Source organism: Numenius arquata, chromosome 3 (genome assembly GCF_964106895.1).
Source record: "Numenius arquata chromosome 3, bNumArq3.hap1.1, whole genome shotgun sequence".
Lineage (NCBI taxonomy): Eukaryota > Metazoa > Chordata > Aves > Charadriiformes > Scolopacidae > Numenius > Numenius arquata.
The window spans coordinates 40,064,937-40,086,073 of NC_133578.1; the positions used below are offsets into that span (position 1 = coordinate 40,064,937).

A 21,137-nucleotide genomic window follows, 5' to 3' on the forward strand; every position below is an offset into this window, starting at 1 on the left:
AAATCCTCTTCAGATGATTTATGGAAGGGAAATCAGAAAGTTCACATTCAGTTTGTGGCATGGCATCCATGTGGGGTTTTTTTAGTGGGTTTGTGGGGTTTTTTTGCATTGTGATAGCATGCTTTTTCTGCGTTTGTGGAAAGATTACTGTGTATATCTTGGTATTTGAGAGTGTCTGAGGGTAAATACTATGCCCTGCTGAGCAACAGCAGTTATTTTACAAGGGCTATCTTTTGCATGCAAAATGTGTGCTGACATTCGGTTTGTTGCTACAGACTGGGTACAATTGATACTGCTGCTAGGCCACAGGGTAGATTTGATGTCCTTGAAATTTTTAGACTGCTGGTATATGTTTGGTTCTCTTTGTCTCCAATTATGTTACCTTTATCGAGTGTAATTTGACTGTCAATATCTTGGGAATTTTGTGTAATCACATTTCCATTCCAACAGTGAATTTATAATTGAACAATAATTACTTAAATTTTCTTTTTATCAGGTTTTATTCATTCATATTTTATTATTTAGAAATCACATACATATACACGTATTTTGGGGTGAGGTTTTTTAGCTCTTTTTCCCCCCATGAGTCTGTTGAAAACTGTGGAGGACTCAAGAACTGCGCTCTGACAACCTTTTTATGCTTAAAGTGGATGGCATGCTTACTCTTTAAAAACAGTGGATTGTTTTTAACAGTCCAGAGCCTTTTTTTCTTGTTATGTTTATCTTGCAGTCGTTCCATGGGCGTAATACTAACTGCCTAGTTTCATCTCAATAGTACATGCAGCCTTCAAGCAGAGACTACTTAAAGACAGAAAGGTAAATGAAAAATACAGTAAGATACAAAATGGCGCTTGCCAAAGTAGCCTGTTGCCTTTTTTTGGTGACCTTTTTTTTAAACAAGAGGAATTCTGCGACACATTAAATGCTGGGCATTATCAGAAATTAGTATTCTAATGCCATATGAACAAGACTGGAAAGAGTCTCCTTGGTCTCCAAGTTCAGGCAAAAGATTGCATGCAGGAGAAGGTAATTTATTTCCAGAGTTTTCAAGCAACTTCTAACAATTAATGAGAATTGTTTATCCCCACTACTTGGAGTGGAGGGGGGTTTTCATATCTCGCTGTTTGAGAACTGTCTTCTAATTTCCAACGGAAATTTGTCTGCAGATAATGAATACCCATATGTTCCTGCGTCAATACTGCTCTTCAGCTTCAATAGCTCTTTTCCCTCTTTGCTCTTAACCCCTGGGATATTTACAACAGCAATCTAATCCCCTTTAACTGCTGATTTGTTGGACTGAGTTCTCCTAAATGGTTCAGAGATGTTATGTGAACTACAGAGTATGATCAAGTCGTGTCACCCCCGAATTACTTTGTGGTCAAACATCATTAACTACTTTCTTGAAAGGACTCGTTGCAAACAGTGGGAATACACTGATAAAGCATGCTGATGATAAAAATGTAGGCATCTTTGTCGTGAAAAAGAGGATTCAAGTATCTTGTGTCAGAGTAGGAGTGATGTTTTTTATTTTATTTTAATTTTTGTGGCTTGGGAAAATAAAAATAGAATTAAGCTGATGGTATAAACTCTGGAGAGGTATGATTAACCTATGTAACCCTGCTCTGGAGAGATTGATTCGAGCTGGAATAAGTACAAAGAAGGACTACTAGGATGAGTAGAAGAATTTCAGATCTTAATTTTGGGTTTTTTCGTCTCTCCAGAAAAATGCAACAAATTATCTTTCAATTCCAGTGTCAGTAAAATGTTTTCTTAGAGTGGAGACTTGTTCTTCAGGATATAATTATACTGTTCAAAGCTGGGTTTCACTTTTAATAAAAAGTATTTTTGTTACTGTTACCAATGAAGCCAGTGATTTTTATGAAAACAGAGAAGTGCATCTACTTTTAATACCTCAGTCTTCCCGTCTGAAGACTTCGTTCTTTTTAGCAGGAGATACTGTGGTTGGATGCCTTCTGTATTGGGAGAACAAGTCAGATATCAGTGATGACATCTGACATATGTTACTGCACTATGTAGGTCACTTATGGCCTAATGTGGTAGATGACAAAAGATAATTAATTTTGATTTCATGCTTGTGATTCCTTAAGGAAGACTTTAATGGTGTGTGTGGAATATCAAGAGACGTGTACTAAGTCACTGCCTAAGAGCACGAGCTCAGTCTTTCGGAAGCAGTGATTACACTTCCTAATTCAAACCCTCCTGCAAGGGAGGTGGCTTTTTTTGGCGATATTTGAATGCACCTTTTCTGCTAGCTATTATGTGAAGTAAGGATATGTATCCTTAGTAATTGTGAGAAATGCATTCCTCTTCTAGCAAGTGGTTTTTAGCACAAAAAGTGCTATGGCACACAGCCATAAAATTAAGGTCTTTCTATTTACAAGGGTATAGAAGAATTTGTATCAGCATAACTTATTTAATTGCTTTCTTTTTCTGTTTGATTCCTAGGGTCTCCGTGTTTGCCCATTCTGTGGCCACCTGCATTCCTGTAATCATGCTACATTCAACATAAAGGTACGTTCTGTGTATGAATTTCCTTCCTTTTTTTTTTTTTTGGTGAAATAGATACCTCTGTGGCTGAATTCATTATTAGTAATGACTTCTAGAGCTGTTCAGTGTGGCACACACCTGGCCAGCCAGAGCAGAGTCCCAGAGACTGTTACAATAAAGCTGCTCCCTCCTTGCACCTACCTCCTTTCTCCATCGATCAGTGCGTGATATCTAAGCCATTCTCCTTTGTCACGATCATTTAGTTACTTTACTTAAATGAAATTTGCTTGTTAGGTTCTTTTCCTGGATGGTTAATTTTATAGTTGTTATCCAAAAAGGATCATTTTGTTTGGGATTGGTGACAGACTGTGGTCTGAATGCCTGTTAATTTTGGAAGGGAAGTAATTTTTTCCAAAATGTTTCTTTGAGGTGATAGGAAAGATTCTGAAATGATTAAAACATTTGTGATGTATGGTTTCTCTAGCTCTCCTGGCCACGCTGCTCTTTAAAATTGGTGAGGCACGTGCTGGTGGTGGGACATGTGCTGGTGGTGAGGCGTGTGCTGGTTTCTGCTACCACTTGCACTCTTTTCTCTCGGGGACCAGCTTTCTTCCACCTTTTCTGAAAAAATATCTTAACAGTGCGCTGGCTCTCACTGCAGAGCAAGGGCCCAATTTTTGCTGTAGGAAATCCTGAATATTCTTCTCTCAATCAGTATCAGCTACTGCTTTACAATCTGCTTATGTCAACCCCATGTGTTTATAGGGTAAACCCTAGGGGTTGACGTAGCAGAAAGTGTGGGATAAGCTTTTGTCAAGAAGGGGAATAGGAATTCCCAAGGCATCCTGATTTTTCCTTGGTCACATGCGCGTATCTGTATATTTGACAGGCACAACCTGCCTCTCAGTATTTTGAAACAGTGTGGTGTAGTACAAAGAATATTTAACAGTAGCAGGAATTGTGAGGGAAATACTATAGCAATACTACAGCACTGTCTTTAACGTGAATATTTACAAAGAGCTTCATGCTCTGATGTGGCCTATAGTGATTAACAGGAACCTGAAAGACTGTGTGCTGATAATCTTCCAGATAAGCATGTTATTTTGATAAAGAATATTATAGTTGGCATTAAACTCTAGACTAAAATCATTGGTTGACATTCTCAATGATTGAATTAGTAAAAATGGAAACATCCTGTGCAGCATTGATTAAACTGAGTGAGGAGTATAATTTCAGAAGCTGTAATTGCAGTATATAAATTAACTCTGTGTGTACTGGAAAACTACGGAAAAGAATAAGTAGTTGGTCCTGAGTTGTACAAGTTAAAAGTTGTCACATTGGTTGACTAGCAAAGCAAGTACTGTATTTCAACCAAATATAGCACCAAAGAATTGTTTTCTTACTCTCTAGTGCTTGCCCACTAAGAAATTAAAATATTCCACCCTAAGCCAGATAATTAGGGTGTTTTGAGTGACATTTATTTAACTCTTTTTGTTAAAAGGTGCATGTTTTATGAGGAAAAACATTTTTATAGAAACATCAGTATTCTCAAAAAATAGTTTAATTGGAAAGATTCTGGAGATTGAGCATGGAGTATTTGAACAAAGGTGCAGCATCACTTCCAGAGTGGGCAGCAGAAAGCCTAATGGCTAGACCTTGCCAAAGCAGCTCTGCAACCAGGCGAAGATTTGTTGGAAAAGTCTGGTTTCTTAACTCTGAAATGGCCAAACCGAAGGCTGATTGCTGACAGAATCCTAGCTGGATGATGGTTTTTTTATTAATTTTTTTTTTTAATTTTTATATCCCAGTGTTACTGGTCTGCAGATCCCATACTTTGTCAGAATTCTCGTCTATAGGGTCAGACTCTGTGGGTGCTGTGCTGTAATGGTGAAAGATCCCAGGAGGTTCACTCATTTTTCTGCTTAGGGTATAGGTCAGTTTAAATAGGCTCCTAAGTCACTTCAGTGGGCTTGTGACAGTTGTGTCTCAGGCTACTTGGTGCCCAAAGGAGTTTTGAAAGAACGTGAAATTCTAATTACACAATGTCCTGTAGAGAAGATACAACAAAGAAGAACGTATTTTCCAGTTAGATCCCGGCAGTGTGTCCAAAAATTAATGGACATTTTAGGCAAGGAGTATTGTATGAGGACGAAGGAAAAAAAGAATAATACGTTTATACAAATTGAATAAATCCTCATTAAACTCTGTGAAACTGATTAAATCTGAGTATGAATATGAGTATGAAACTGATTAAATCTACTATAACATGCTTCTGAAAGAGTTAATAGTTTTCTGTTAAGTGGGCGACGTTTAAAGCCAGAACTCTTAATAATGTTCAGAGTCCATAATTAGCAATCTTTCTATGGAACATATCTGCCAGTTTGGCACCTGAAACGTGGCTGGTTGTTGGAGGCTGCCTGGCTGGGACACGAGCTCTCAGGAGAATCTGGTGGGTGGTCATATTGCCCTGATAGACCCTCTGGTCTACCCCTTCTGTAGTTGTGGTTATGTCAGGACAGCCACTTTCAGGAGCGTCTAAATTCTGCGTTTTTTCAAGTTTGTTCTCTGCTTGTGGAAAGTTTGAGGAGATTTCAGCAAAATCCATGTAGCTGCTTTTGAATTGAAGACATAGAAAAACGCATCTTTCCTCCTAAAAGTTAATGTTACTGTCGCTTTTACTCCCGTGTCCTCATAACACAACTGACTTTGTAGAGAAAAATGTTTCAGGTGTTTCTTTTCCATTGAGGACTAAAACTCTGAGTAGCAACATGTGCATGTGCTTGTAAGGATGTTTTTTACAGGCTACTCTACGTGCTCCGGTTCTCTTCAAAGGCTCTGAGGGCAGTAAAAGATACATGTGAACATACCTTACCTGGCAAAGCAAATATACACGCTCTAGGGAAACCCAAGTGAGAGTGCATCTAAGAGGCGCAGTAATTTCCCCAGCTTTTGAATGTTACTGGGATTTGAGGGTACCCCACTTAATTGTTGGACTCGGTATGACTGCACAAATGTAGGTTTATGGTGGGCATCAGGTGATGGAGGGAGCCCCTTTGCTACCAAAGTGCCTACGTCTGGAGCTTAAGGCAGGGATGTCCAAGTCGGCCCTGGCAATCTCCTGTCTCGTAGATGTTATGGAGAGAGATTATGCATCTGTGTAATTCATGTAAATATGAAAAATCAAACCACTGACATTTTTACATTACTACTTGTTTTTCCCCGAGGAACGGTGATCTCTTCTTGAACGTTGGCAAACCTTTTCTGTAGTGTAATATAAAATCCAAGTATGGCATAAATAGCTTTTGAAATAAGTTTTGCGTGTACTTTGCTACTTTGCATGGCGTTTTGCCAGCTTAGCAAATCCCTGTACGCTTATGAAGTAGAAAGACTATAGGTGCTTGGTTGAATCATTGTGAATTTAAAGTATAATGAAATTTGCTCCCTTATGTGTATGTATATATGTGTTTGTGTTCAAATAAGACTATGATTATCATTCAGCTGTGTTTATCTGTATCTGCCATACTGCGTTTGTATGATGTTTGCATGTTAAGAAATCATTAGAGGTTACCAAGTTAACTTAAAACAAAAAAGTAGATTTTGGAATTACAGTTTATATTAGGAACCAAAAGACTATAAAAAATGCGCTTGATAGCAACTGCCCAATTTTACTTCCCCAAGCCAAAATGCAAACATTTAGGTCATTTTTCCATTGATTTACTGAAGGAGAAATAATGTCAGGCAGTTTTTAAACAAAAACAAAATTTCAATTTTGTTTACCTCCTCAGCAGTCCAGTTGGATGTCAGCTACCATTTAGCTGGGCCAATAATATTGATATTTGATGTCAGTTCTTATTCATTACTGCACCCAAATGATGCAAAAGTCAGATCTTTCAGATGTTTCTATGGATGGCCAAATAAAGCCAGGGATGTCTGACTGCATCTAGCAGACACAAACAAGGAAAGAACAGAATACAAAATCAAAAACCTATCTGCTCTTATTGTTATTTATGTATTCAAAGTGTTCACCTCTTTGCATAAACTCAAAGCCAGTTACTTACAAAGGTTACCTAGTAATATCAAACGTGTTCAATTATACATGCAAAAGGGCTAATAGGTTCTTCCTCTAGTTTATTTCTGTCTCCGTGCATAAGAAATATAATTACAGAACTGAATTGCATTTTAAATACGGATTTTAGTATCATTAGTTAACCGTTTTCGGGCCATCAAATGTTAAGAGTAAAAAAATAAATCTATTCTGTCTGTCATGGCAAAAAATAAAATCTGCATCAAAATACTCTCATATCACCTGTTGGCAAAAAGCTCTTCCTGATTATAGTGAAATTCTCAGAAAACTGTGCTAGAATCCACTTCCACGTCCATTCTCTGAAATATTCATGTTATTCCCTATTTTTGGAAGTAATTTTCCTGGAGGGCTCTATTCCCTTGGCCAGGCGTACTATTCAGTTAGTTCCCATCACGTTTGATGCTATTGGTATTCACAGACCCCTACAGTTAGCAAGTATGTGCCTGTTTTACACATTCCGTGTAGACCAGATAAAGTGTTCTCAAACCACTCTAGAAGAGTCACGTAGATCCATCTTTATTTTGGAAAGTTTAAATAATCTTGCTATCCAGCTCTGATATCAGAGAGATATAGGAGGCTGGATAAACAAGTAAGAATACGTCTATCGTATGTCTTAGAAGTAAAAAAAATTCCTCCGGCCCTTTCTGTGAGGAAGCTCCGATATGTATGGACTTATCTGACCATGTTCGGAAGGCCAAGGAAATTCATGCTGCGTTGGTTTGTATGGGGGTGGCTCTCCCTAAGGGCTGTATTTCTGTCTCCCTGGGAAAAGAGACAGTCTTTTATCAAAGGTGCTTCAATGAGACTGAAAAAAATCCAAGCCTGATTTTTAAGGGTCACACCCCGGTGGTGTCATTCATTTTCCCATCGCCATTTCTGGTTTCTTATCAGAGATTGTTTGCAAAGAAAAATTTAGTAATAGGTGTCATACACCTCTATAAGTCAATGACAGAGAAAAATCCTTTTTTCTTTCACGGCTGGTAGATGATGGTGACTGAGAGACTTTCAGTGCCAGTGTTTAAATGCACCGACTGTCCCTAGAGTTTACCTCTGCACTTCTAAATCAGGCAACATGCAGTTCCTTCACTGTCTTAATTTGGAAGAAATTTGGCTTCCTGGATTATTTTTGGATCAATTTCCCAGTTATTATTTATTCTGATTAAAAAAAAAAAAAAGTAAATATTTTCTTTTAGTCTTGAAGATTGTTTAATCAAGGCCCATGTTGCCTTTGGAAACTTGGAATTAACCAGCCTTTCTGTTCTCCCCAGTGTAATTTATTTGTTTGAGATTTTAAACCCAGTCTTGTCAAGATTACTAACTCTGAAAGTAATCGCAGGTCAAGAAAATTCGCCGCCTCTTTTTTTAAGCATTTGACACTTTGTATTGTGAGACGTGAGGTTAGCTCATTCTGCCAGAGACATCTCTCCTCCAGCCTCAGCGTTTATATCTCTCTTTCATTTACCACGGAGTTGAGTATTTTTATTTTTTTTTAAACCCAGGAATCCCTCCTGATACTCTTTGTTGTCACCATGCAGGTACTCTCAGTAAATCACAAAGCATCTTGCGACATTCAACCAAACATGCAAAACCTTCTTTTGTTCTTTTTCCTGATGGTAGGTTCTAGGAAAGTATTTCAAAGCCGTCAAAAAATGGAAAGCAAAGAATCTTACTGTAACGTTGATCATTTCTGAAAAAGCCACTGCCTTGTGTTCTCTTTTCTTGCTTTGCAATGGAGAAAAAAAAAAGGAATATACTTTTCCCCAATAATGATGTTTGTAGAGACATAACTTTCGGCTTTCTGTGTCACCAGGCATTACAAGATGGATATCTGCCTGTCCGCAGGTATTACCTAAAGGCCTCGTGTTCTGTAAGAGGCGCCGCGTTCCTACTCGGTCAGTCCTTTCAGTCCCCTCTTTGTGGCATGTACTCTTTGCTGGATCCCAGTCGTTCTACATGGTCTCGGTGCTGTGAGTGCAAGACATACATCAGGTTAACGTGGTGTCTGCTGGGACCTGGACTCTGTAAAAGTGACGTAACCGAGGGACAGCTGCTCTTCCTTGGGAGCAAGCTGCAAATACCATGATGCCTGAAAGGCTGTAGTCACTAGATCACTGAGACGTCTGTGCTCCAGAAGTAGACTACATGAAGATGAGGAATGTGAGGTAGGAAGCAGAGCAAGTGTCTGCCATTATATGGTCTCTTTCATTTGTTTTGAACCAGCAGTAAATGAAATATTTAACATTTCTAATTGAAGCTTTTAATCAGATTTTGCTCTTGTTTAAATATTTGCGTATGATGAAGCTTTGTCTCAACTCTTCATGATAAAACTTCGGGGTAACGCATAGACATTTGGATTTTACACAACTCTGTAAAGCCCAAGAAGAGAAAATGTTGCGTCCTTTTTAACTAGCTTTGATATCATTTTCTTTTGAGTAACTTTCAAAAACCCGTATGTTTTAGATCCGATTGGTCCTTGGAAAGATCCTCAGCATGGAGGATAATAATTACTGATAATTAACTGACCACACAGTATTTTCTTACATGTTTTCAGACTTTATATTTACAAATATAAAAATATTGTTATGTCCATTTGCTCATAACTGAAAGAAAGAGATTATCTCCTTTAATGTGATTTTGTTTGCTTAATTGTGTGCTCTGCAGTGAATGTGACCCTCTGTGTATACAATACGTGAAGCAAGCGCTGTTTAGCATGCAAAACTGCTGGCAGTGTGGAAAAAGTTTGCCCTTCTTTCTTAGAGGAGAAGAATTAATTTGTGTATCCTAAGGAATAAGGACTTTTTAAAATTGCATCTCCTGGCCTGGCACGCCAGACTTTCCTGGCAGGTGTACACTCTGGGTCCAGGCACCAGCATAATTAATTTTTTATTGTAACAGCTGTTTTTTAAACTTGTCGTTTTGCAAAACAAACAAAATCAGAATACGAAGATCTATCTAGATTATTTAAAATTCAATTTCCCACCTGCAATGCAGTCAAACTTGCCTCTCTATGTGATATTTCACAGGAAACAGTGTTTTAAAATACATGAGAAAGCAGCACACCGTCCCTACCCTCTCTCCTGTAACTCTCTCATGTGACAGTCATTTTCTCAATAAATTGGGAGGCTTTTATCCGCAGTGCTGCTGTTACGACTGACTTGAATGGGAATGATAGCAGGCACTCGGTGCTGAGTTGGGAGGCTGGGGCTCCAGACGTGGCCGCTCGCGCTGAATCTGCTCAACTCCAGCTCACCCAGCACTCCCAGTTTGCTGTGGTCAGGCGTGGACTGGGGCTCACGTTACATTAGCCGGGTTACGTGTTAAAATAGATGCTATCGGTATGGTTTTGCATCGGTTAAAAGCAGAGAGGTAACAGCTCTTCCAACAAAAAGCATGTTTGTGCGAAGTTTACTCTTCAGAAGGGCTTTTAGAAGAATTAGAAGAAACTAATTTGGGTTAGAGAAGTGGGTTTAGTTTAGACCAACGATTTGTGTCTGGTAAGAGGACTCTTGAACTGTTTGCCACTTACCAAATCATGGCTAAAGAGAAGCAGGGTGCTTGAAACAGTGCTGTATCCGTGGCGGTGAAGTATATGGCTTTATACAATAAAAAGTTGGATTTAAAGTGAATTTATGCAAGAGTGAAAGGAGAGCCAAATTTGGCTGTTACGAAAATGCAATTAATCTGTAGTTGAATAAATATCACTGTTAGCAGGTACTTGAATATTAGAATGGTTTCATCTGAAAATAATTGAGAATGCACAGCTGAAGTCCATCGGGGATAGAAATGCGGATTATTCTGTTTTGATATATAGCTGGTTTTTTGGGAGGTAGTTCTTGAAATAATGGGATGAGATTTGTTGAACTGATCGTTCTTTTGCGTGAAATCTTTGAAACTGGGAGAAACAGTCATACACTTCTCAGGGTTCAGAACTGGGCAAGCTTCTTGAATCCATTTTATATATTGTTGATATTTCTTCTCTGTGCATTTAATTTCCCTTAAACCGTGCCTGAAGACAAGGTAAAGAGCTAAATAATAAGCTTTTTCACGTTCCTTTCACAGTTTCTATTTCAAAAAAGAACATGTAGTTTATTGACACTTATTTTCTTTCTGTGACTTAGATGTTCTGCATTTTAAAAGGGACAGTTCCACATTTCAGCAATAGATCTATTGCCACTAATACTAATTTATGAATTTATGGAAGTATGTATTACATCTGTATATTAACATTGTTGCAATGGATACTACCCAGATTTTAAAAATGTACTTATTTAGCCTTTAAGGAACTGAAAAACATTAAAATCCCTGTACACGAACGTGGCATACCCTAGGAATTTGTTATGCTTCTTGTTCTCCAGAGTGTCTAATCAGGTAATGACGGCACCTAACTTCACTTTAGTCGTAGTATCTCTCAAAATACTGAGAAAAGCCAGTAATGGCAATTATCATTCATCTCCTCTCGCTGCACAGCTCCCAGAATTCAAAGGCACTTCTTTGATGGTTAGAAAGAAAAAACAAAATTGATTATTTTAAACCTCTCTGCAAAAGATACTGCTCTCTTTGCAGTACTGTTTCAAGTGCAATGTCAACTATGGCTAGCAGTAACTCTGCAGGGAGTGCAGTGATCTTGGGTTTCATATGTAAATTTATGCAAAGGGCTTCTGCAAGCCTAGCATGTGTTGTTCTCCTCAAACACCACAAGGCATTTCATGCTACTTGATGTGGCAACGGGAAGAGAGATTCCCTCTGTTTCACGCAGCAAGAGGAAAACCTGCAGAGTGCGTGTAAACAAACAAGAGACCCATGATCCATCATTATTTTTGAAAGTCGGTAGAACTGGAAATTCTGCTGCAACAAAGTTCCATCATTTCCATTGATTATTTTTAATGGAACTCCTCCTTTGGAGGAACAAGGGCTGTCCTTTACAAGTCTCATATGCTCTCAAAGAATAATACTAATAACCTAGAAATAATATCATTTTAGGATATTCTTCATCTTGATCAAAATTGCTGAGAAAATGAGGATAAGAAGTAAAAAAAAATCTGTCTTTAAGGTTCTCGGTGTGCGGTGGCCCACATACCTGTTCATTCATCAGCACAGACATCTCATCCACACCGCTTCCTGATAGCTTTTTTTTCCTCCTCCGCTTTCTAATAGCAGTAGAGTTTTTGGTCAGTGATCACATTAAAGAGGCATCTGTGTGCCTCTTCCCTTCTGTAATAAATTTCCTTTCTGCTCGAAACCCCTCCTGAGGACTGTCTGGTTGTTTCCTTTGCTCTTGTGTGGTTGTTTGCGTTCAGAGCGCTCACCCCTGGGTCAGCGCTTCTCCCCGTGCATCTCTCTCCTTTGCGCTTCCCACTTGGACTTGCCATCTCCAGCTGCACTCTTCTGAGTACCTGCAGACAGTCTTCATGTTATAGCTGGAGCTGATTAGGTCCCAGCACGTACCAGCAGTAATTACGAAGTATTTAATCTTCGACCATAATTTAGAGTGGCTAATTTGAAGAACCCTCCATTTTTACAGCGCTTCTGATGAGTTAACATTCTCTCACCTTCGTACGGTAAGTGATCAGTATGCCTGTGTTCTGGACCGCAGCATCATGTGAAAGAGGAAAGCGTTGACATAGAATTCCCCTATTATGTTTGTAAAGCTTGTTTTGACTTACCACATTCATTATGAACCCCAGCTGCTGGGGCGCCTGAAGGAAAAAGAGCCAGCAAAAGAATTGGAGCTGGGACAGGAGTGATCCCTGCTCCCCACAGGCATAAAACATCTGTTATCCTGAGGCGTCTCCTTTGAGCTGGTGGGGTAGGTGCTGATATTGTCATGTAAGTGGGATTAAGAGAGTGCTTGGAGTGGATTCTTGTAGTTTTGAATCCATAATGTCTTTTTAATAATAGATATTGTATTGCCCGTTTGTTCAAATGCTCACAGTGCATAGAAAGCTGGATTAGAAGGAGGAGGCTTTTGCCCCAGAGCATGCACAGTCAGTATGGTCTCAAAACCTGCACATTGTAATCCCTTGATAGTATCTTTCAATAGATCAGTAATCACAACAGCTACAGCAAAAATAGCCAAATTCTTACAGCAAGTTCTACCAATTCTACACAGCGCAAAATTAGGAGTTGTTAATTGACAACTGGTAATAAAGTTGGAGGCTTCTTCTGCAGGAACCAACAGTGAAGCTCTGGGAGATGATTCTTTCTGTATCAATGCCTTGGATTCACCTCACCTCTAGAAGATGTTATGTCTCACTAGTTCATGTCTATTCAAAGCTGTAAAAAATGTCACAGGGAGTGAGGACCAGACCCCAGTTGCTTGAGGTCTGGATGTTCAGTTGCTTTGAAACGTTGATGGTCCTTTGTCACTCTGATTGCAATGCAGAAGTTCAAACTATAAAAGGGAAAAGCTAGTAAAAAAGCAGATGGGAAGACACCGTCACTGCCTGTAAATAACTCTTAATCACCACTTTTTCCCCATTCTTGATGAAATTTATTATTAAAAACTGACCACTACACTTTCACAGTGGTAATCAGTGTAGGTCTATATTTTTGCTGGGCTAATTCCATGTCTTTCTAAGAAGACGCTATTTTCATTTGAAACTGGGATGATTTAAGCCTGATACTTCAAAAATGGGTGGTGATTGATTAGTCATCAGTCTAATAATGGACTACATCTGCATTTTTTCCTCCATCTCTATCATGTTTTACATAATTCATTTGGCTTAATTGGACATAAAAGTCTTTTTCCCTGTAATGACTGCAGCAGATTCACCCGCCCCTGCTTGGATTCTCTTGAGATCCCTCTGCCCTTGCTTGCTGCTGCTCAGAAAGCCAAATTCCACGCTGCAGGATGGGGTGTCACAGGAATAGGAGTCTCTCTGCTGTATGTGCCCCCTGTTATTTTGTGTAGTTAGTTTTTGCATTACAGTGTAGTTAGTTTTTGCATTACAACAAGGCCTGAGATAATAACTCTCATCAGGTTTCTGATGTGCTTCATGCTGTAAACGTGGGAGGTAATGATTCCTTCTCTTAAAAATATTCACTTTAACACATATAAAATGGTGGTGGAGTTAAGTGACTTAGGATGTGTCCCACAGGGATCATCTTAAAAATGCAGATTATTCAAGTCTGTCTCGGTTTGAGGTAGCTGAAGCTATTCCTCCTGCGGCCACTTTGTCTACTGGTACTTAATTGCAAGGAGTTTCTGCCACGCTTTATGTACACGGAACAAACTCCTTTGACTTAGTTCGGAGACTGGTAACCAGACTGGTCAGGCTGGTAACAGGCTCATCAGCCCTTTGTTATGCTAGAGGTCAACCAGATTCCCAACAGTAATCGAAAGGGAAAATAATCACCAACCTTCTTCCTAGTTAGCAACAGGCCTAGAGCTTGAATCTGTTTCCTCTAAGGTTGATGAAAATCTTAGTCTAGTGTTCTAGGGGGGATATTTGGAATTATGGCACTTGTCTTCCCAAGTAACCGTTACGCGTGACGGAGCCCTGCTTTCCTGGAGATGGCTGAACACTTTCCCACCTATGGGAAGCAGTGAATAAATTCCTTGTTTTGCTCTGCTTGTGTGTGCAGCTTTTGCTCTACCTATTAAACTGTCTTTATCTCAACCCACTAGTTTTTTCTCACTTTTACTTTTCTGATTCTCTCCCCCATCCCAACCTGGGGGGAGTGAGCGAGTGACTGCGTGGTCCTAGTTGCTGGCTGAGGTTAAACCACGACATCTAGTCATCATAAGAGTCCTGTAAAATACAGTTCATACAGCTACATCTGTTTTGAAAACAAAGGACTTGCAAATCAGTAAACTTGACAAATTTGATATGAACTTGTCATAGTGAAAATGAGTTGCCTGTTCACTCATTATTTTGCCTTTTTAAAAATATGTGCAAAAGGTCGTGACACAACTACTGACCTGCATTTGGAATTAAGTTTTGAAGAGGATACTCCTGGGAGGAGTTTATCGCAGTCCAAATTAAATAAAGCACTTGTTGCAGTTCATATATTCTTGATCTTTCAGCAATAAACCTGGAGGTGTGCTCATAAGCAAGAGATATAATTATTCAAATTTTTGTCCTTATTGCTGGTGTGAAACAGCAATTTTCAGGAAATATTTGTCTAAAGTGTACCTGGTGATTAGTCCTACTGTTAATTGTTATTAATATTCACAAGAAAAAATAGTATATTTTTTTAAAAAAGGGAAGAAGGAAACAGATTTTTAAAGCCTTCTGGAAGTGATATAAATCTGTTAATTCCTGATGTTACAATTATTTGTGTTACAATGATTTGCAAGTGCCTATTTGGATTGTGATGTATGTGGAGCTGCGCGTACCCATTTTCATGGGAGATCTTCTGTAATATAAAGATGTTCATTAAGTCAGCAGGGAAGGTAAAGAGTGGAGGGTAGAACTGTAAAGGCAATTAAAGGGCTTTCAAAGTCCTTTAAGTGGAGCCTGGAACAGAACCAGTCTTTGAATCCAGACTAATTGAATCCTTGTATAAATTTTTTAATTACTTCAGCATGCACACACAAAAAAGTACCAACTTGATTATATAGAATAGGAAGCAAGTCTTACTGGTTTTATGAATTGTTCTACATGCTCTTTGATGAGAGGAAGTAATAGAACTGAGCTGCGGCTGCTGCAGCATAAAATGTAGTGTAAATGAAAATTGGTACAATGGGAATCTGCTTTTGCACATTTCTTCTTGGATCTCATTGTCTCCTCCTTTTACACGTAGGAAAATCAGTCAAGCCCTGATTGTCCAGCTTGCTGTTCAGTAAAATATGTCATCAAAAAGACGTCATAAAAAAGACTTTCCTGTGGCAAGAAACAAAAAGAAGAAAACGAAGAGCAAGGCAGAATAACTAAACTAGTAACTGTAAAAGAAATTAAAAAGCAAAAAGCTTATTGGAGAATTTAAAGTGATTCCGCTTTAAAGCTTTTCAGAATGGCCGTTGCTAGATGCAAATGAGTTTGTTTAACATACGACATCCCTTTCTTTTTCTTTGAATGGCATGTAGCTTCAAATTATCCTTAAGCTTGATTACATTCCTGGTTTTTTTCTTTCCATTGAAAAGGTATCCCACATATCCAGCTCATTTGATTTAGAAAAGGTACATAATAGAGATGACATCAAGCAAAAAAGTGGTGAAATGTAATAGCCTGCTCATTAACAACATCCTTTTCGTTTGTTTTTAGAGTAGCGGCTGCTTAGGAGAGGTGCTCCAGCCCTCTCATCATCTTCATGGCCCTCCTCTGGCCCTGTTCCAAGAGGTCCATGTCCTGCTCACAGAGGGCCTCATCCGCTCCGTGTTTGTGGTCAGGTAGTCTGTAGCAGACCCCTACTGTAATGTCACCTGCCCCTGTGTTCCCTTTAATCTTAACCCATAGGCTCTCTGATGGTCTTCATCCATCGCCAGGTGGAGCTCCATGCACTCCAGCTGTTCATTGACATAGAGAGCAACACCCCCTCCTTGTCTCCCCAGCCTGTCCTTCCTGAAGAGTCTACATCCCTCCATTCCAACACTCCAGTCATAACAGCCATCCCACCATGTCTCTGTGATGCCAATAAGATCGTAGCCCTGGAGGCGTGCACTCGTCTCTTAACTCCTCTTGCTTGTTCCCCATGCTGTGTGCATTTGCGTAAAGGCACTTCAGCTGGGTGCCCGATGAACCTGACTTACTGGCTGGAATGGCTCCATTTCCTTCACGCTGCTCTTCAGGTGGCCGTCCTTTCAGGTGTTTTATCTGTGACTCCGTGGTTCCTATTGCCTCAGGAGCCCCTAGCTCGTCCCGTAAGGCTTTGTGCTGCAGTGTACCCAGCACATCTCAGAGCAGCAGGTTGAGGGCCTTTGCTAGTGACCTATCCCTCAGACCTTGGAGCATCATCCCTTGGTTTGTCATAAGCAAGCTGGATAATATCCCCCTCCCCCAACAAGCCTAGTTTAAACTCGGTACATTTATATCAGGCATTTGGGAGGAAATTGATAAGGAGTCTGCAGACTTTTGACAGCAAGAACTTGTTGACCCTGCTAGTAAGATAGACTGTAAACCCTTTTGAGCAGGACCTTCTTCTCTAGCTTGTTTACACAGCACAGTGGGGTGGTGCTCCCAGACCAGGTTTCTCCAGCAGTGCTTCCGTGTCATCCTTTCTGATGTGGCCACAAATCTCCCTGTGAAAGAGAGCTTAAATAACAAGTTAGGGTGGTTCAATGTATCCGGTACCTACTAATGATTTGTTTGGGTGAATTCCTGCAGGAGGGGAGGTTTGTTTAACCTGTTTACCCTTGTGTTTCGGAGGGATCTTCAGGAGAAATGGGAGAAAATAAATACGGCAGAAAATAGGACAGCAATATTGAAAGAGGATGGGATATGGGTCTTCACTTGTGGTTTGCCAGCTACTGTAGCAAAATTAATTCATAGAAGGATGAACCTGTAATAAAAGTAGATCAGATTGTTTTCCTTATAATTATGCAACTAGTAACGATCCCTTAATCAGGGCCAGTGGGAAGGTCAAAGTCAGCTCTAGAGTTGCAGTCACTTTGTGGCAGGGACTGTCTCTGATCAATGTTTGCATATCTATTTCAGTGAAGCATTCTTGGTGCTGTTATGATCTATCAGCTAGACCATGCCATTACTTAAGGGAGAAATGTATTGAAAATCCATGGACACAACTGTTGATAACATAAGGAGGAGTCACAGAGCACCCACTGGAGTGTCTTCTGTAACTTACACTGAGTGGCTTATGTGCAGTCTTATCCACACGGGCTGTCCATTGATCTGGTTCAAAATTGCTGAGTTACCAAAGCTGTAATTAAGAAGTTTTTATTGAACTGAAGTGTATCGGACACATACATAACAAATTTGAAGACAGGCATATTCTAAAACAGAACAAAACAAAGCCAACGTCCTGTGATCCCCCCCGGAAGAAAAAAAAAATTATTTCCTAAAGTGCCTCTATGGATAGAAAAAAAATCAGGACTAAAATGCAAGAATATGTCAAAGTCATATTAGAGGTTATGAAATAAGAGGTATAAGGGATACTAGTGATTTCCGAAGTGGACTGTTGATAGTGGTGGACATAGGGCAGAAGAGTGTGAAAACAGCAAGCATGGTGAGGTGTGAAGAGCTGGTCCGGAAGGTGAGTACTTACATTGAGGAATGGAGGGATTTTCTCTACGTGCACATACATACTCAGTTCCTCTTCCCTTTGCTGGCATGATAGATAACGACCTAAGTAAAGCAGACACGCTACTTGATTGCGCATGTCCTGCCCTCCCACTCCATAGTTGGCTGCTGTGTACCAGCTTCACCAAAACCTCTGTTCAGCTGAGATAAAAACGTCTTTAAATCTCTCTGAAAATCAGGTTACAGGGATCTCAGAATGGCCTTCCAGCATTGCTGATCAGTTTTGCAAGGAGTTGCTTTATAAAAATCAGTGATGGGTCCATTCATAGTTAATCCAGACTCCGTGCTGTCTGAAAAGCGTGGGGAGGAGAGAAGGAAGAGCTTCAGCTGTTTAGCCCAGAAAATAGTGTCTGTAAGTGAAAGGCATCAGGGAAAGGGAAGAAGGGAGGAGTATTTCTGAAAAAAAAAACAAACCCAAAAAACAAAAAAACACATACCAAACTTTTATTTAATCTAAAAGATATAGATTGCATGTGAACAAGTACTTTTAAACTCTCACTTTATACTTATGAGCTGAAAGATTTATAAACGCAAAAGCAGACGGGTTCTACAGCAGCAGTGCGGGGCGGATGGGGGGACGGCTGCTAACCTGCAATTCCGTGCTTTTATCATGGCAAGCGTATGAAAGTATTGCTTGTAAGAGTAAGGGACTGGATTGATGACTTCCAGTCTCATATCCGCGATGATGCTGGTGTGGTTTTTTTTTTTTGTTTGTTTCCGTTAAAAATTTGCTTTATTGAGACGCAGTTGAAGCCATGCAACGATCCGGAGTGTAGCCGTTGTATTTGAGGGGGTGGGGGTGTTTTTTTCCTGAATGGCCTGCCCGACCTCGTTGTTTGTACAGGCTGAACTTCATGAAAGGAGCCAGAGGAAATGAAAGAGAATTAGGCGGGTACAGCTGGTGAGCTAGTTAAGCTAATAGCTTTTCCCTAATGCTCAGCACCACGATGTTGAGGTGAGTTGTACCTACGGTTACTGAGCTTTTTTGCAAAACGGTGAGCGCTCAGAGCTTATACGTTGCTGGCGGAATTCTCCAAGCAATGATTACTTTGTTTCTCGGTATTGCTCTGTATTAGTCCCTGTAACAAGCCAGAATGCAGTTCTGACATTTTAGATCTCCTCCAAATGAACCTAAAGATTTCATTATAGTTGTACCATGATGGTGTTTCGCAGGCCATTACTTTCTACTTGAGAAGGCAATGGATATTTTCAGATCTTAATTCCTCTGTTTGCTTGGTAACTCCACACATTTTCTTGCAGATATTATTTATGTGAAAGACGTGAAAATTAACTGAATATTAAAAAGTCATGGATGCAGCATCTGGCCTATGTTTTACCTGATTCTCAGTTCCATACCATTGTGATTCTCCTTCAAAACAATATCCTTTAATCTAATCTTGCAATCTTGCCTAAATTGGAAAAGACGTTGACTTTGATAACTCTGAGTGCACACCAGCTGAGGTGGTTTGGGGATTTTGAATATTTATTTAGGAGGTTAAAATGAAAAGTAAATGTTTCTGCATTGGTAGCTAGGGGTTTCTTTCTGTTGTGGTGGCAGTAATTAGCTAAACAAAGTTATGTTTGGGCATCCTTTACGCTGCTGCCTTTGATTTTTGCATTTGTTTGTATGTTACATATTCAGAATACTTCTGCCGCTTTTTTAGGGTTTTGTTTGGGTATGGTTTTTCTTTTTGTAAATTAATATTGAAGAGAGGCATGGGGGACATGGTCTTTCCTGCTGTCTTTCCTTGCATAGATAATCCTTGCATGCTTCTGATTGACTGAAATGAGTGAGATTGTCTGCAGGATGGCTATTAATGAATGTACAGCAATGAAAGAGTGTCTGTTCTGCTCTGATCTTATGCTTCATGTAGAAAACATGAGTAGACAAATTAAAAATCAGGGCTAAAGGGCCATTCCTGTGTCTCTGTGAGAAGAAAAGGTATAATCACAAGCCACGTTCTTAGGGGACGCTGGTATCAGAATTCAAAAGAACCTCTTTTCTCTTTTTCACTTACATTCTAAAGTTAAAGTCTTCTCAGATTGCATTGTTGCTATTCAAGTCAATGTAGTTGTTAAGAGACTGTGATAACCTCACATACAAGAATTTACATTTTTTTAAATACGTACAGTTACTATGCCTGGCATCAATGGGTATCCAGCCCTGTGTCATATCCTTTCTTCGTTGCAGAAGTACAAAAGTGATGCCTTTATTTTGTTTCCATCATTGACAGGGTGATACCATTGCTTCCTGTGACTCCTCCGGCGTGATGAAGCTCTGGGACATTCGGAAGTCGGTCCTCATTTTATCCGTAGATGCAGGCCCACATCCTGCCAACCAGGTCAACTTTGATCGCTCTGGTAGGATTCTAAAACAACTTTTTCTACCTAAGACGTGGTTTATTTTGAAATCTCTGTAACTTCTCTCTGGTTCCAAAGCCAGATAGCGTGTGTGAAACAGCATAGATATGTTAATTTTAAAGAAGAGATATCTGATTGTGCCAATGATTGATACAATTGTTTTATATGGACTAGACTGGCAAATTGACTAATGGTCCACTATATAAAATGAAAAATATGCAATAACAAAAACTGCAATTAATTACATAAATATGATATAAAATACAGTACTGATCTCTGGGGGTAAAAAACTTAGCGAGTGTTCTAGTGTTATTTATTCTCCGTTACTGTTTGTTCTTTTATTTGCTAATTCTGTGGTTGCGTTTCATAACCAATCTTACTAAGTCCTCTTATAATTGCCTCAGAACTTCATTGTGTTGACAGGATTGCCTACTATGCAGAAAGAATTGAAGTAATCAGTTATTTTTCATCATCAACCGCGTATTACCATGTCAGCAATATTGTGAGTGAATGTGCATTTTCAGTTGAAGAGGGGCTGTTATAAAACATGGGGGGTTTTGTTGTTTTAAACGCGATATTAATCTTCAATTCCAAAGCACAGACAAGCATTCGTGTTGCAGCACAGAATTAGGTCCTAGCTTAGGAAATTATTCTTGCTCAAAGGTGGTACAATATGTGATATGACATAATACAGTAATATATAATGTAATACATATAGGTATGTTGAAAAATATGTATACATTTGCATTATATGTTATGTGCATAAAATATAATGCTTCAATAGAATATGAGAGCTAATTAAGGAATTGTTAAACAAACATATAGTATGATATTTTGTCATAATGACCCACTTACTGTGGAATGCATAATATCAATATATTGAGTCACTAGGCAGAAAACTTTGCCATCAGATTCTATATTATTTGTATAGTGATTTCACAGATCTCTCTGCTGTACCATTAAATAAGGTATTTTCATTTCCAAGGGGA

At 39.4% G+C, this 21,137-nt stretch overlaps 1 protein-coding gene across 1 annotated transcript in view; it reads left to right on the forward strand.

Annotated features, from left to right (window-relative positions):
• The window catches only part of SPAG16 (sperm associated antigen 16), a 320,746-nt gene extending 300,539 nt beyond the window's left edge, over positions 1-20,207 (forward strand). Inside the window, 2 exon segments of the mRNA XM_074145844.1 lie at positions 2,467-2,532; positions 20,022-20,207. Of these exon segments, the coding sequence (XP_074001945.1) occupies positions 2,467-2,532; positions 20,022-20,207 (252 nt within the window).
• Positions 20,208-21,137: the final 930 nt, after the last annotated feature.